General features: G+C 41.4%; 1 protein-coding gene across 1 annotated transcript in view; it reads right to left on the reverse strand.

Moving 5' to 3' along the window:
• Window positions 1–17557, reverse strand: part of LOC102979304 (collagen alpha-4(VI) chain-like) — a 94339-nt gene that overhangs the window by 71834 nt on the left and 4948 nt on the right. Inside the window, 10 exon segments of the mRNA XM_024115177.2 lie at window positions 1414–1685; window positions 1687–1785; window positions 1787–1834; window positions 1837–1988; window positions 2347–2892; window positions 7563–8192; window positions 11085–11690; window positions 12958–13482; window positions 13485–13544; window positions 17197–17557. Coding sequence (XP_023970945.2) covers window positions 1414–1685; window positions 1687–1785; window positions 1787–1834; window positions 1837–1988; window positions 2347–2892; window positions 7563–8192; window positions 11085–11690; window positions 12958–13482; window positions 13485–13544; window positions 17197–17557 — 3299 coding nt within the window.

Below are 17557 nucleotides of genomic sequence, written 5' to 3' on the forward strand. Positions count from 1 at the left end.
TCTTTAGGTAGTAGAATCAAAAATATTAATTTCATACTCTAAAAAAACTGGCTCTGGCTTTTGACACTGAACTGCTGGGAAGTTCATACCCTGCCTCCATTATTTCCCATCTGTGCTTCTTAACCTCTCTCTTGTTTTTCTCACCTGGAAATTGAGTATCATAATAACAGCATCTGCTTCACATGGGGTTGATGTAGGAATATTGGGCTTTATGGGTTTCATTATATATTCTTCCATATGATTCTATACTATATACTATATTTTATTGTACCATACTATATTTTACTATGCATTACTATACCATTCTATGGCATTGTATGCTATTCTATACTATACTATACCATACTTTACTATATTACCCTTTTCTATCCTATGCTCTACTTGATTATGCCATACTATACTATACTATACTATACCATACAACCCTCCTACTCAAAGTGAAGACCAGCAGGACCTGAGAGTCTGTTAGAAATGCAGAATCCCACCCCAACCTACTGAATCAGAAACTGCATTTTAACAAGATCTCCAAGTGATTCAAATGCATGCTAAAGTTGATAGACCTTGTTGTGCTCTACTATACTGTACCAAAAGGCAATATAGAACAGTATTTAGTACACAGACTCTAGAACCAGACTGCCTCAAGATCACATCCCACCTGTGCTATTTACTTGGGCCAAATAACCTGATTTTGCCATGCGTGCTTTCCTCATTTGTAAAATAGTACATATTTATTAATAGGGTTATGTGAAGATGCAATGGTCTAACCTATGGAAGCCCTCAAAAGAGGCCCTGCACAAAAAACACCATCTACAATGGAATACTACACAGCCATGAAAATGAATGAAATAATGCCATCTGCAACCAACATGGATGGACCTAGCGATTATCATACTAAGCAAAGTAAGTCAGAAAGAGAAAGACAAACACCATACAATATCACTTACATGTGGAATCTAAAATATGACGTAAATGAACTTATCTACGGAAGAGAAACAGACTCACAGACATAGAGAACAGACTTGTGGTTGCCAAGGTGGAGAGGGTTGGGAGAGGAAGGGATTGGGAGTTTGGGACTAGCAGATGAAAACTAGTATATATAGAATGGATAAACAACAATGTCCTACTGTGTAGCACAGGGAACTATATTCAATATCCTGTGATAAACCATAATGGAAAAGAATTTGAGAAGGAATATATACATACATATATATATATGTATATAACTGAATCACTTTGCTGTACAGCAAAAATTAACACAACATTGTAAATCGACTATACTTCAATAAAATAAATTTTAAGAAAAAGATTCCCCAGGGCAAGGCTAGAAGGATTAGTTTTATTTTATTAAGAGAGCCAGCCGGGTCCCTGACACCTACCATGGGCTTGTGGATCAAATAATAAGCCCTCTGTCACTCACCCTGTGGAATGCAGACCTGGTAAAGCATTTTCTTCTCCAGGTTTTGCAGGAACTCAAATTTTTCTTCATAGTACACTTTGCTCTGGTCATTAGTGATCTCCAAAAGCTGAGAGTGTTTGGCTTCTCCTACCCCAATGGCAAAAATAATTATGTTTCTGTTCCTAAGGGCCCTGGCTGGTATGGCTACATTGTCCCGGGCAACACCATCGGTGATCACAATCAAATTCTGATGGACACTGGGCCTCCCTCCTCTTGAACTACCAAAAAAAAGGCAGAGTGAAGTTCAGGGCTTTCCCAGTGTAGGTGTCGTCGTTGATTTGCTTAACGTCCGAGATGGCCCCGTGAATGTCCACCTTTGAGGAGTATCTATCGGTTGAGCCTGAATTCTTCCTGGGGGTTTGAGCTGAACTGCAGAAGGCAGTTCAGAAGGCAATCTGAATTTCATCAGCACCGATATTAGATTCGTTGACCATTCGCTTCATGAATCCCTTTATCTTTTCAAAGTCTTTCAGGGAGATGGATTCTGAACCATCTGTCAGGAAGATAATGTCAGCTTTCCTATTCTTACAGGCTGGGGGAAAAAAGGAGCAGAACAGAACATTTACTCAGAGTCTGAAACCAATTAATTACAAGTCCCCAGGGAGAGTCTGGGGTGACCTCTACACAACATGAAAATATTTTTAAAGGGAGCTAAGAGGAAGTCAAGGAAATATATTTCTTTGACCCAGCACAAACCAGTCTCAAAATAAGACACAGCTGTATGATAGATAAAGATATAAAATTTGACCGGCTTTGTTCATTCTAGGTCATGGTCACTCTGTGTCCAATACTCCCTTTTGGACCAGTGAATCCACACTTCCAGAATGAAGCCTGTTCAAATAGATTAGACAAATATACTTGGGGAGAGAGAGATTGAAAAAAATTCTTACTCTCCGAGGAGCAGATGTCCTGTAACACTTCTTGTTGGATGGCCTTCAAGGAATCAGAATCATTCACAAAAAACATCCTGTCTTCAGCTATCTCCTGAAGCTCAATAGTATTAGCATCTCTGATTCCAATAGCATAAATGGTGACTCCGTCTCCCCTCAATGCTTCCACAACCTCGGCCACCGGGTCCATAGACTTGCCATCAGTGATGATGATGAGATACCAAGGCACGTTGCTGAGAGCAGTGTCTGCAAAGACCTGCCTCAAGCTACCCAAGGCCTGACCTGTCATGGTGCCACCTCCATTCTGCTGGATGCCATCAATGGCCACCTTCAGCCCCGCCACGCTGGTATGCTGGCTGAGGGTAAATTGACTACTGATTTCGTCTGAGTACTGAAAGACTCCAAACTGTACTCTGTCAGGCCCGATGTGGAACATCTTTATCACCTCATTCATGAACACCTTCATTTCGAGAAAATCGTCTTGGTGGATGCTGTCAGACCCATCAATAAGGAAGTAAAGTTCTGCCTTCTCGATGTGCACACAGCCTAGGTAGGAAGAAGAAGCAGCAAGCCATCAGCACAGCGTGTGAGATGGTGCATAGCAAGGCTGTGGATCCTGATTCCCACACCCCCTCAGCCCTCAGTGCTCCCTTTCTTCTGACAGCACCTGAGACTCTGCCTACGGGTGTTCTTGGGCCAGGAGCATGGTCAACCCATATACTAGGCAGGCCAGGGAGTGAGTCAGAGCAGCCCGCAGCCCGTGATTGACAGGGGTAATGGATAAATACCCTAGCGCCCTCGACCTCTGGGTGGGAAAACTCTGAGGAGAGCTCAACACAGTCTCCCTGAGTCCCCTGCAGAGCCGAGCCCCAGGTGCCTCCAGCGATAGCCTGCTCACTAGCTCAGCCTGTACAGGCTGCCTCCTATTCCTCTCCCCTCCCAACCTGCTAACAGTGTCCCTTGTGCTCAGTTCCCAGATAAATCACTTGCTTCTATATCCTCGTCTCAGAGTCTGTCTCTGATGAACACCATTTAAGACATGAGGTAAACATTGCTTCTCAAATGTGGAAGTTGAGAACAAGCTGAAAGTGAAATATCAGAGCATATTTGAAGCTATGGATTGTCTCAGCATCCAATATTCCTGCTTCCCATGCAAGTTATACTTTTTAGATACATGGACAAGAGTACACTTTATGAAGTTTAGTTTAATTAATTAAAATTAATATAAACCTTTCTGGGTTTTTTATTGAAGTATAGTTGATTTACAATGTTGTGTTAATTTCTGCTGTACAGCAAAGTGATTCAGTTATACATATATATATATATTCTTTTTCAGATTCTTTTCCATTATGATTTGTCACAGGATATATACTTTTTAGATACATGGACAAGAGTACACTTTATGAAGTTTAGTTTAATTAATTAAAATTAATATAAACCTTTCTGGGTTTTTTATTGAAGTATAGTTGATTTACAATGTTGTGTTAATTTCTGCTGTACAGCAAAGTGATTCAGTTATACATATATATATATTCTTTTTCAGATTCTTTTCCATTATGATTTGTCACAGGATATCAAATATAGTTCCCTGTGCTATACAGTAGGACCTTGTTGCTTACCCATTCTATATATACTAGTTGTCATTTGCTAATCCCAAACTCCCAATCCTTCCCTCCCCCTCCCCCTCCCCCCCTTGGCAACTACAAGTCTGTTCTCTATACCTGTGAGTTTGTAAAACTTTCTGTTTTAAATGAGCCTTACTTAAATTATTCACTTTGTATTAAGTCCTAGACCCCAAAGGGCAAAATGGCTCTGCATTGAGATCCTGTCTCCACCATTTACTAGCATGCTTGTCCCACTGCATCTCAATTTTACCAGTCTGTCAAACAAGAATTTTAACACCTACTCAGTAAGCTTATTGTAAGGATTAAATAAGATCATGGAAACCCAGAAGAGCTGACTATTAAAAATTCACAGTTAAGATCACCCAGTGTAGGGACTTCCCTGGAGGTCCAGTGGTTAAGACTCTGAGCTTGCAGTGCAGGAGACATGGGTTCAATCCCTTGTCAGGGAACTAAGATCCCATGTGCCGTGTGGTGCAGCCAAATAATTTTTAAAAAGAAAAAAAAGAAAAAATCACCCAGTGTTTTATTTTTGTCATGTAGCAGATTCCTCAGAAAGAATGAAACATAATTTTCTCCTCAATCCTTTCAGGCTCATGTTATTAATCTCTGAATTCCCTTGACCCAGGGAAGAATCAAAAGCCTTTTCACGGTTCCTGGCCAAAAGGGAAGTGGTCTGACTCGTGGGACCTGGGGTCTCTTACTCAGGCCATCATTTGGGAGGACCTTGGTCTAAGAAATAAGCGAGATATCCTTATGCTAAAAAAGTATTTGTTGTTTATCTGAATCAAATTCAAATTTAACTGGGCATCATGTATTTTATCTGGCAACCTACCCTGGAGGGGTAGGCATAGGAAGAGTTGTGGCTTGGAAGTGTTTGTTGAGTGCTTGGAGAATGGAAGAGAAATTATGGAAAGAGAAGGCAGAAACCAGAACCTTGCTGGAACCAGAACCCACTGGTAACAGGTGGATGACTGGCCTGGGTCTGACAAAAGGACCACCGTGCAGGGAGGGGCATCTCTGTAGCCAGCCCCAGGCAGCAGTGGCCCAAAGAGGCTCCCCTGCAGCTCAGGGCTTTTGCACTGTCCACAGGAGCCAAGGGCCTTGAGTTCAGCCTGGCACTACACATTCTTGCCAAGCTTGGCAGACCGAAATTTTGAGGAGAGAATATTTTTGACAGTCAGATGCTACTATGAATGCACATCTATTACATACACAAACTGCTTAGCAGAGGGTCTGATGCATAGCAGATGACCAATAAATGGCAGATATTATGATCATTATAATCACCCAGGACAGAATTCTGGTGAAATTGTCCCAAATTCTAAGCTACCCTCACGCCCAGACACCCTGAACTTTAGGCTGATTTTCTTGATTGCAAGTTTCTTTTTAGCTGTTATGTAATCTGGGAAAAAAATCAACTCTCAACTCTTTATACTGTTTGTGAATCAGAAGGAGGGAAAGGGAGGCATCTCTCTCTGTTTTCTACAGAATATAGGCAGGGGGTGCCCAAACCAGTGAAATTCGTATTTAACGATTTTGTTCTTCATTCCCCAAATAGAGAAAGGGACTAAGAAAATACAGGCCAAGGAGAGAGACAGGAATTTTTATTTATTTATTTTTTTTTTGCGGTTCACGGGCCTCTCACTGTTGTGGCCTCTCCCTTTGCGGAGCACAGGCTCCGGACGCACAGTCTCAGCAGCTATGGCTCACGGGCCCAGCCGCTCCGTGGCATGTGGGAGCTTCCCAGACCGGGGCACAAACCCGTGTCCCCTGCATCGGCAGGCAGACTGTCAACCACTGTGCCACCAGGGAAGCCCAGGAATTTATTTAGATATTTTAAATCTCTAGGCCTCAGCACAAGTAATCAAGAAAATACAAGATCATTTAGTGATTGTCTCAAAAAAAAAAAAAAAAAAAGCTCAGTGATTTTCCCCTGAATATATAATCACAGCCTTGAATTCTTTTTTTTTTTTTTCTTTGGTGTACCCGGGCCTCTCACTGTTGTGGCCTCTCCCGTTGTGGAGCACAGGCTCCGGACATGCAGGCTCGGCGGCCATGGCTCACGGGCCCAGCCGCTCCGCGGCATGTGGGCTCCTCCCGGACCGGGGCACGAACCTGTGTCCCCTGCATCGGCAGGCAGACTCTCAACCACTGCGCCACCAGGGAAGCCCAGCCTTGAATTCTTAAGTTAATTATCTACATTTCACATTGCCACCTTCGTTCTATAATTGTGATTTGAATCTGAGAAACATTAACATGCGTGGACAAAAGTAGAGAGACAAATAGACAGACACAAAGATATTTATAACAACCTAGAAGTGGCAAATTTGGGATTTAAAATTCAGGCAGTTTGAGTGCAGGGAACCATATTCAATACCTTGTAATAACCTATAAGGGAAAAGAATCTGAAAAAGAATATATATATATATATATATATATATATATATATATATATGAATCACTTTGCTGTACACCTGAAATTAACACAACATTGTAAATCAACTATACTTTAATTAAAAAATAAAGAAAAAAGAAAAACATTCAGATGCATATACTTGACTGCTGTGTTTCTTTTAGTGTTTTTTTTTAAACTGCATATACAGAAAGAGCTCACCTAACCGGCCTCTCCTTAAGTGGCTCACCAGATAACTGACGTTCTCCCTTCCCTCTGAAGAACACTTCTGGAGAAGTGCTGCTCCCACAATACACTGACGATGCCCCCCAGTTGAACACTCCACACTTCTGCTTCACTCAGCGGAAGATTAGGCCCACCGAGAGTGACGTGGGTGTGTCCCCAGCCTATTTATGGCTGTTTTGTTATTATAATTACACAGCAAATCAAACACTGTGAAAATCAATAGGATATGAGTGAGAATTAAAGGGGTTTATCACATATATGAAAACCAGGTTAACTGCTTAGGAAAGACCCAATAAAGGCAAGTTGTTTTAAAAGAAATTGTTGGTGTACTAGATAGCACCCACAAAACATTGCATTTTTGAGATCATAAAAATCAATAAGGATTTCTGTACTCAGATTATTTCCAAAGTGGTTAAGTTCTCCTCCCACATGAAAGAAACTGAAACTGGAAATTATAGAAAATACACTATCGGATGATTAATGAAGAAAATATGTAGAACTCCAATCAGCAGGGCTCATATTCAAAGAAGCCTTGGCCCTACACAAAAGATTGGCAAATTAATGTTCATTTATTATGTTTTAAGCTGAAATTTTTAAATTCAAGAATGCTTGTGTCTTTTTAGCAATGATCTCCTGCTTTTAAGTGACTTAACATTTGGTCAATCCATACTCAGATCCCTGCGGCTTCTACTGTAAATATACATGTATTTTCATCAAATTCTTGTTAAAAGGAATGAGGGGTAAGACAAGAAGAAGCAGAAATGTCCACTTTTCACTTCATGTTCTGTACTGTTTGGCATCAAGATAAAATAAAGATTTTATAAGTTTTGCTTCTGTTTTGTAATGAATTGACTCCATAATCTTTTCTTGGATGGGGGGTAGAGGAGTTGGGTGAGTGGAGCAAAAGCAAAGATTAAAAAAAAAAATCAAATTTTTGGAAAAGGTGCTCCTACCTTCTTGTAGGGCAGAGCTCATCCCAGACACAGAAGCCCTTTTGCCCGTAATCTCAGGACAGAGCTGGTTCTTAATCTTGCTTCCCACAACAGCGAGTTGCAAAAAAGATTCCAGGGGGATGACATGCTTGCAAGGAGGATATGATGCTATCTTCTCCAGGTCCATGCTCTCCAAGGGGAGCTGAGTACCCACTGCGTAGACAGTCACCCCCATCCTGCGGAGGAGGGAAGCCGGTCAGGACACATTGTCCTGGGAGAAGTCTTCCACGATGACCACGCCTACCTGCTGCACACCTTGCTGGAACTGACTGCCCTTCTCCTGAATGAAAACCTCATTCCTTAGGAAATCCAAAGCAGCACCAGTCTTGGTCCTTTCTCCTCTTCTCCTGCAGGTTAATTTGTCCAGATGCTCCAAGATCTTGGCTGAATTCTGAAATGTATCCAGAGAAAACTCAAGTCATGGTTCCTCACTGTAAAAGACCAAGCCAATTCGCACAACATCTGGATGAATACTTAGAGAGCTGACAGTGGTCTTTAAGAAATTGACAACATGTTGGAAATTCGATTGCTGAGCCCTGCTAAATTCCTCAATGAGGAACACCAAGTCAGCCGGGATAGCAGTTAGACACGCTATAAACAAACAAAAACAGAAAGAAGAGCTTTAGCATGAGAACAGAGGAATAAAGACAACAGTCCTTTTGTATACAAGTTGTATTATGCTATATTTTTATATTACTATAATAATATATTTAGTATCACAAATTGTAATAATATATATTGTACTAACTTATATTCATGCTCATTAAAATTTAGTGGAAGCCTTTATGACCATCATTTGCATGATGGTCAAAGAACATCATAGGGTTCAAAATTTTTCACGTGAAAGTGTGCTCATGTCACTTGTCAAATATGTAAATATATGAATATCCACAAGAAAGGGCCTGAAGATCATTTTTCAATTCATCTAAGTCCATTAGGAGCATCTGAATCTTGCTTGACTAGTTTTTTTCTTCATTTTTCTGGTTTCAGGAAGCCCTGGGTCAAATTCTCTTTTCTAGGCCTGAAAACTTTTTGATTTAATAATTGTTCCTCTTTTGGTAAAAGATGGAAATAACAAATGGTGACTGTTGTGCACCTTTCTCTGATAAATTTCATGTCATTTTTAACAGAGTCAACAGGAAATATTGCAAGTTCCTGAGAAAAATCTTTGTCCAAAAATTGTACCAAATGGCTGTTTCATTTTGCTATGAAAGAACCATTCCTTTAACCTGCCTCACACAGAGGTTAATGGAGTTCTGACTGCATAAACTCCCTTCTGAGATGAGTCCAGACTCCTCCTACCCAATTTAAGGCAGGGCCTGAAGTAGGGAAATCCACAGTGTCTGCGTAACAAAAAGGTCCAAATCTACTTTGACATATGAAAATAGAAATCTCCCTAGCAGAGAGCCAAAACCACATATGCAGAGGACTGAAACCAATGTGTAGACAACTGGATACTGTGAAACAAAGTTTAGAGAAGAGACTATAGGGGCAACAGAACAGCCCTCTGACCTATCTTTGGTCTCCTGATGTCCTGAAATTTTCCATTTGGTCCTTTTTTTTATAAAGAATCAAAAATCAATCCTAGATTTAAAAAGAGGATGTTACCCCTGATTTTTCTAAGTCTGAAATGCCTTCTCTAGAAACTCCAAGCACCTTTGACTTCTCCCTTCCTTCACCTGCTGGTGCCAAGTGCTATCTTTCTCGTGTCAAGGTGTCTCCAAGATTCATCCTGTTTCCTCATCATCAGAGCCACCATCAGGATCTACCCAGTCATCCTCCCTGGGTGGACAGATGACAGATCACCCTTAAGCAAGCTGTGGATGAGTCTTATGGAATCCATCCTGCCCACTGAAGGCTTTCTTAAAGACCACTTTGGTGGTGTCATTTTTCCTGCTTAAAAGCCTATAGTCACTTCCCAGTGCCTTTGGGACCCCGTAACCAGGGTCCATCCTCCCTGATCCAATCTCAGCCCTCACTCTTTTAACCCCCACCCCATTCCCAATTGGTTCCCTTTTTTCACTTTCTTCCCCATTCGTCCAGCCCATTCCCACTTCCACACCCTCACTCATGCTCTTCCCCTTACCAAGAGTGTCCTCCTCCTTTCTCCCTATATATTAAAATCATACCCTTTATTGAGGGGCCAACAAAATTCTTCCTGGGTTAGGTTATCCACTACACCCTCCTTTTGCTCTATTTCTACTTAATGTAGGGTTCATAGGTGATTCTTTTTTCCTTATTATCTCTGCCTGGTTTTTCCTCTTCTTGTCTCACATGTTGCCTCTAAAATTCCAAGGACCCTCAAGCTCTAGATGCTGAGAGGTCTGGGCAGAGCTATGATAGTTCAGAGAAAGGAGGTATTGATCACTTCTACTTGTGAGGATGCTCCAGCAAGAAGGTAACTTAAGAGCTGAAGGATAAAGTTTTGACTGTGGGCATTTTAGGCTAATGGTATAGTTTGTCCAAGAGTAGAGACAGAGGTGGAAAAGTATGACAGATATACAGCAAATGGTGAGTAGTTCAGCTTGGCTCATGGTTAGAATGTATAAAGGGGCTTAGCAGGAGATGAGTCTCAGGGGTTCTCAACCAACAGCGGAACCCATCCCCCTGGGACATTAGGAAATATATGGTGGTGTTTTGAATTGTGATAAGATTCAGGGATGCTACTGGAAGGGACCAGGGATGTTAAACCCTCACCAATGTACAGGACAATCCTACATTATGAATTCTATCACCCAAAATGCCATTAGCCTCTCGCTTGAGCATCTTAAATGTGAACCCTAAGGAAGGACTTTATTTGATCTCTGAGGAGAAGACTGAATGCTCCTTCTTCTGGAAAAGGCATATGGTAACTTGGATTATTATTCAGAAATATTCACCGCCTACACCTCACTTCCATGAGAGGAACATACTTTCTTACTGCACTAATGACGACATAGCCATATGACTTGCTTTTGCCAATGGAATGTTAGCAGATGATAAAGCAGAGGTTTGAAAAATGCTTTTGCAACTGGATTTTCTCTCTTACACCTCTGTAATTACCATGGAAAGGATATGCCCAGACTAGCCTAATGATCCCAGTAGGAAGGTGACATCTAAGGAGCAGAAGCAAAAGTAGATGAGCCAATCCTCAGCCAAATCCCAAATCTGTGAATAAGCCCAGGCAAGACCAACAAAGCCCGATGAAGTTGAGCCCAGTGAATATCAGCAGACACCCAGCAGATCTGTGAAAATAAATGATTCTTTTCAGCCACCGACTTTTTGGATGTCTTGTTATGCAGCATCCTTGTGACCATAGTTAACTAATACAAGGTATGTGCCTGAGGCAAACCCATGCCCCCTCCTCTTCCCCATCCAGTGGTGCTACTGTCCTAGAATGAGGAACCCAGGATGCCCCCTTCTCTGTTCTTTGCCCAGACTTTCCTATTATGCTGAGAACCTCCCCCCACACAGTGTCTCAAACACCTAGGGACAAAACCTTACCTTCTATAGGCTCCATCTTGGCTTCATTCTTGGTCTCAAGCTGCCCAGTTCCTTGGATCACCCCACTCACATGGTGCATCACCTGTCTGACCCTGTCTTGTCCTTGCATCTCATATACAAGGGATGGGGTGCCCATCCCCTGTAGTTCTCTCTTGTCAGAGTCTTGGACACCCACAGACATGACTTTCACGCCTTTCTCCCTCAATGTCTCTGCAGCCTCATGGACCTCATCCTCAGATTTGCCTGAGGTAATGACCACTGCATACTGGGGAATGCCCTGGAGAAACCGGCTTCCCTCTGCCTCCTGGAAGAAGGTCTGATAAAGGTATTGTAGAGCTTTGCCTGTCCTACTGGAGCCTCCCCAAAGTACAAAGTGTTCATGGATGTGAGTCATCATCTCATCCTGGGTTTGGTAAGTGTTGAACAAAAATTCAGTGTGACCTTGACCACCATATTGAGCCATCCCAATCTGGTACTTGTCTCTGCCAACATCCAGCATGCCATCCACTCTGGAGATGAAAGTCTGCATCCACTGGAAACTGGTCCATGATGTGTTCTGTGAGGTGTCAGCGAGAAAGACCACATCTGCATAATGCTGGGCAGAGTCTGGAATTAGAGAAGGGCTGTGGGGGGGAGAACATCAAATCAAGATCTCTTGAAAATTGAATACAAGGATGGTTTTCTGTGGGGAATATAAGAGGGAGAGGTACTATATATGTAACGCTGCACATATTGTACTTTCATCTCCTCTGTGTAAAACTCTATCACAAGGCTCTCTCCCTCCCATACCTTGCTGCCGGTGTTGTCTGCTTTTCTAGACTAAAGTATCCTTCAATTATTCTTCTTCTTTATTAAATAAATTGTTTATAAAATTATTGAATTTAACTATAGGATAAACGATGTTTTGAATTCACAAAAGAAACAAGTTTAATTATCAATTACGTTACTCATATCTGTAACTTGCACTGAAGTAAGGCTATTTTTTAAAACATTACAGTGTATTTTTCACTACATATATAACATTTTATCGCTTTGTTTTAATACAAGAAACCATAATAAACTATAAACAATAGGTCCAAATCTCACCACTGGATAAACCCTGGAATCACAATATCTAGGTGGTCTCACCTTCAAATTCCAACAACAGGGTGTAGGATACTATAAAGCATTTTAGTTTTTGCTTTTCTGGAAAAGCAAAAATGGTGTTTCATTGTTGTTTTAATTTGTATCAATACAATTGTTGTTCTTGATTCTTATTGGCCGTGGTCAAAAATGCTTATTGCATCTAATTTACATTTAAATGCTTTAAAATATGCTTATTGGATAGGGCTATATATTACATGCAACTCTCGGGGTATAAGATAATTTCAGTCATGTATACACGTATGATAATTAAACTTTAATAACTTAATCTTCATAAAAAATTATTCTTCTTCAACCAATGGAGGAAGCAAGGGAAGTTAACATATACTGAGCAGTTACTTTGTGCTAGAGACATTTATACATTTGTATCTATTTTAATCCTCATAAACCATCCTACTAAGCAAGTATTATTATCTTTGTTGCACAGATGAGGAAGCTGAAGTGTACAAGTGAAGCTGCCGGCCCGTGCTCACACAACTAGAAAGTGACAAAGGCAGGATTTAAGAAAATAGGTCTTTTGGACTCCAAAACCCATGCTGTTTCCTCTGAACAGCATGGTAGGATGTTCTTTTTCACCTATGACAACTCCATTCATCCTTCAAGCCCCAGCTCATCCAGGAAGTCTCCCCAGGTTCTCCGGTGATGACCTCCCACTACACTCAGCGTTTCTTCACTCCCATTGGAATTAGGCGTCCTTGTTGGAATGTTGGGTTTCGACACGACCTCTTACCTTTGATCTTGCCCTCCACGGCCAAGCACAGAGTCTGGAGAATGCTTCCTGAGAAATCCTGCAGGATGTTGAAGTTTTCAGCGTTGAAGAGAAACTTCTCCAATGGCTCACTGGCTATTGTTTGCAACTCCTGGACATTCTGGACGTTGACCCCTACCACGTACACCACAACCCCATCTTGTTTCAACCTGTCAGCTGCCTCCTGGACTTCATCATTTGACTCCCCATCTGTCACCAGGATAACTACCTGGGGAACCCCATCCTTAGCCCGGCTGCCAGCTGCCTCAGTCAAGTAGTTGGTCCTGATGAACTCCAGGGCACTCCCTGTGTTTGTGCCTCCTGTATGGTAGGGCAGGTTCCAGATATGCTCCAGGACCACACTCTTCAGACGGTGCTGGTTCAGCCAAAAGGCTGGGTAGATGTTGTCATTATACTGTGCGAGTCCCACTCGGACCTGGTCACTGCTGATGTCCAGCCCCAAGGCGACAGAGTGAAGGAAGTTCTTCACTTTCTGGAAGTTCTGGGTCCTATGCTGGTTGAGCTGTCTACTAGGAAGACAATGTCAGCCAGGACTGTTTCTCTGCAAGCTGCAAGAGAGGACAAAAGGGGTGGGGTCTGCGGGTCTTCACTCAAAATATTTAGAACAATTGGAGCTGAACGTGCACAGAAAGGGAGAACAATGCCAGGCAGCCTACAGGCAGTGGTCCTCAGACACCCTAAATGACAGTGTGCTCAAAGAAGTGACAACATCCCTTGTGCCCCTCCTTCCCTCCACTCATCATGTTCTGAGGTTTCTGTCCTGCCTCCATCTTGAAATTCACTTGGACAATCCCATGAATCTCATTAAGGAGAAAAGCACTTGTGTAAATGCTTCTCAGCATGCTGAGAAAGGGGCTGTCCTCTTTCCAGTGGGAATAAACCTTGTCTCTAGGAGTGTGCCAGCCCCAACTGGTCAGAAAGCTGAATACAGCCTGTATTCCACAACACATCTCATTGCCTCTCCACCACCTAGGAGCCCTGTGACCTACTTATAACTCACCTCTTTGAGACTTGATTTTCTTCTCTGCAGCACTGACATTTTTATACCAGCCCTCATACTCTCCCAGGGTTGTTTTGAGGATAAAAGAGGATAAGCTCCTATATTAGACAATGTCAGTGCTCTGCCCAGGTCCTTTTGGATTTCTTTCTTTTTTAAAAAATCTATTTTATTGAAATATAGTTGACTTACAATGTTGTGTAAATTACTGCTGTACAGCAAAGTGATTCATTTATACATATATATGTTCTTTTTCATATTCTTTTCTTTTTTAAGTATATTTTCCCTTTTTGAAAAATATCTATCTATTTATTTATTTATTATTTTGGCTTCTCTGGGTCCCAGTTGTGACATATGAGATCTCTAGTGCGGCATGCAGACTTTTAGTTGCAGCATGGATGTGGGATCCAGCTCCCCAGCCAAGGATCGAACCCGAGCCCCTGCCTTGGGAGCGTGGAGTCCCACCCACTAGACCACCAGGGAAGTCCCCATAATCTTTTTCATTTTGGCTTATCACAGGATATTGAATATAGTTCCCTGTGCTATACAGTAGGACCTTGTTGTTTATTCATTCTATATATAACAGTTTGCACCTGCTAATCCCATACTCCCAATCCATCCCTTCCCCCTTGGCAACCACAAGCCTGTTCTCTATATCTGTGAGTCTGTTTCTGTTGCATAGATAAGTTCATTTGTGTCATATTTTAGATTCCACATTTAAATGATATCATTTGGTATTTGTCTTTGTCTGGCTTACTCTACTTAGCATGATAATCTCTAGGTCCATCCATGTTGTTGCAAATGACATTATTTCATTCTTTTTTATGGCTGAGTAGTATTGTATAGGTGTACGACACCTTCTTTATCCATTTTTCTATCAATGGACATTTAGGTTGCTTCCACATCTTGGCTACTGTAAACAGTGCTGCTATGAACAAAGTGGTGCATGTATCTTGGATTTATTTTTACCATTTCTGTACACTGCTCTGTGGAGGACTTCTCTTCAGCTATTGCAGTTGTTTAGCCCACAATATATGAAGGCTTAACCCCTTGCATTGGGTAAAGACAGCCCTGTGGCATAACTTACACTCCTGAGTTCTCCTGTGAGATTAAGCTAGAATTACCCTCTGTGACAGTTTTGCCTGAGATCACACCCTTCCTTCCTCTCCTCTCTTTCTCTCTCCTGCATCCCCCACATCCTTACCAACCTCCTTTGGGAGCTCTTCCAAAATTAATAATATGTATCCAAATCCTTGCCTCGGGCTCTGCTTCTAAAGCACACAATCTAAGACATTTGCTCTATTGGAATGGATCTGCCCTAAAAGACCTGGGATCAAGTTCTAGCTCTGCCATCCAGTTTTGTTACCTTTGGCCTCAATTTCCTCACACACAAAAAGCAAATAATGATACTAATTGTCTTATATATCTATGTAAAAACAAATACTAATTGCCTTATGTATCATACATACCCCTGTGTATCTAACAAAAAATTGCCTTATGTATCTATCAGTCAGCAAGGTAAACAAGCTTTGAAAACGATGTAACACCAAGCAAATGGTAATTATTATTACTATGTATATAAAACCTCTCTGTAAACCTTGAAGCACTAAACAAAAGTAAGGTATATAATTTGGCAAAACAAATACAATACTCCCACCACATTCTGTGGTATCAAATGGGTCAAAAGTTTTAGCACTTCTTCCAGTTGACCTCTCCTATGTAGAAATACCAAAATAATGAGCAAGTAATGAAGGCTCTATACTTTTGTGGGTTTTGATGGGACGCACAAGCAATCTTCTCTTTCTCTGCTCAAACATCTATGCTTTCTTATAGTTTAGTAATTAATTTATAAAGAATTTCCACCAGTTTATGCCCCATCACCACCAACAGATGGACAAAGTTGATGACAGGTATATAATCACAGGTAATGACCCTAATGCTTCTGGGCACCTCCGATGGGCTAAGTGCTGTGATAAGCACTTTATTTGCATAAATTTCTTTAATGCTTTCAACAACTCTCTGAGGCAGGTACTATCATCTCAGGAAGAATATTTAAATTCAGAGAAATAAAGTAACTGTTCAAGATGGCCCAGAAAGTAGAGATTTGGGATTTGAACACAGATCTTTCTTTTCCCTCAATTCACCCTCTTAACCAGCACATTATACCAACACACTGGCAGCAAAACAAGCAAGCTTCCTGGGGAAATCTACTGGCCCTCTCCCCTCCTCTGTCCCCATCTAGGCAATACAGGTAAGTTAATCTAGGAATAATAATATCATTCTAGGAACAACTATTTTTTCCTTCAAAAACAAACTTACACTATGTCTGTACATAGAAATCTCATAAGGCCCACAGGATATAAAAATAGTTGAAAAACCTTTGGTCAACAACTGGAGAGGAGCATAAAGTGTAGATGCTTTAGTGAAATTCTAATATTAAAATTAAACATGCACAATATCCAGAGAAAACTTGAATTCAAAAAGATACATGCACCCCAATGTTCAGAGCAGCACTATTTACCATACCCAAGACACAGAAGCAATCTAAATGTCTATCGACAGATGAATAGATAAAGAAGATGTGGTACATATATACAGTGGAATATTACTCAGCCATAAAAAAGAATGAAATAATGTCATTTGCAGCAACATGGATGGGCCTAGAGATTATCATACTAAGTGAAGTAAGCCAGAAAGAGAAAGAGAAATATTATATGATATCACTTACATGTGAAATCTAAAAAAATGATACAAATGGACTTATGTACAAAACAGAAACAGACTCACAGACATAGAGAACAAATTTATGGTTACCAAAGGGGAAGGGGGAGGGGGAGGGATAAATTAGGAGATTGGGATTAGCAGATACACACTACTATATATAAAACAAACAACAAGTTCCTACTGTATAGCACAGGAAACTATATTCAATGTCTTGTAATAACCTATAATGGAAAAGAAAAAATATATATAAGATATATATATATATGTATACACACACGTATGTGTATATATATATCTGAATCACTTTGGTGTACACTAGAAACTGACACAGCATTGCAAATCAACTATACGTCAATTAAAAATTAATTAATTAATTAAGCATGCACACATATGGAAGGGATATATGGGAGGGATAAGAGATAAATCTTTGAGTTCCGTGACTTCTAGATCAGAAATCAAAAGTGAAAAAGCCTTTGTACCTGGAGAGACGTGGCCAACAGGTGGAGCTGCCTTTGCCAACGTATCACAGAGCTCCTGGCGTAGCTTCAGGGCGAAACTGCCCAAAGCAGAGAAGTTGGGAACAAAGGCGACGAACTTCTCCACAGGACTGCTCGAAATCTCCTTGAGGTCTGCTGAAACCGCATCTCCGACGCCCACGGCATAGAGGAGGATGCCCGCCCTCCTAAAGTCATCCGCGGGCTCTTGCACGTGGTCCTCTGCTGGGCTGCTGCTGATCACCACGGCGACCTGAGGTACGCCCTGGCTTGCCCTGCTCCCCGCTGTTTCCTGGAAGTGGTGATCTAGGAGGAACTGCAGGGCCAGCCCCATCTTGTGGCCCCC

This window comes from Physeter macrocephalus, chromosome 1, assembly GCF_002837175.3.
Source record: "Physeter macrocephalus isolate SW-GA chromosome 1, ASM283717v5, whole genome shotgun sequence".
Classification (NCBI taxonomy): domain Eukaryota; kingdom Metazoa; phylum Chordata; class Mammalia; order Artiodactyla; family Physeteridae; genus Physeter; species Physeter macrocephalus.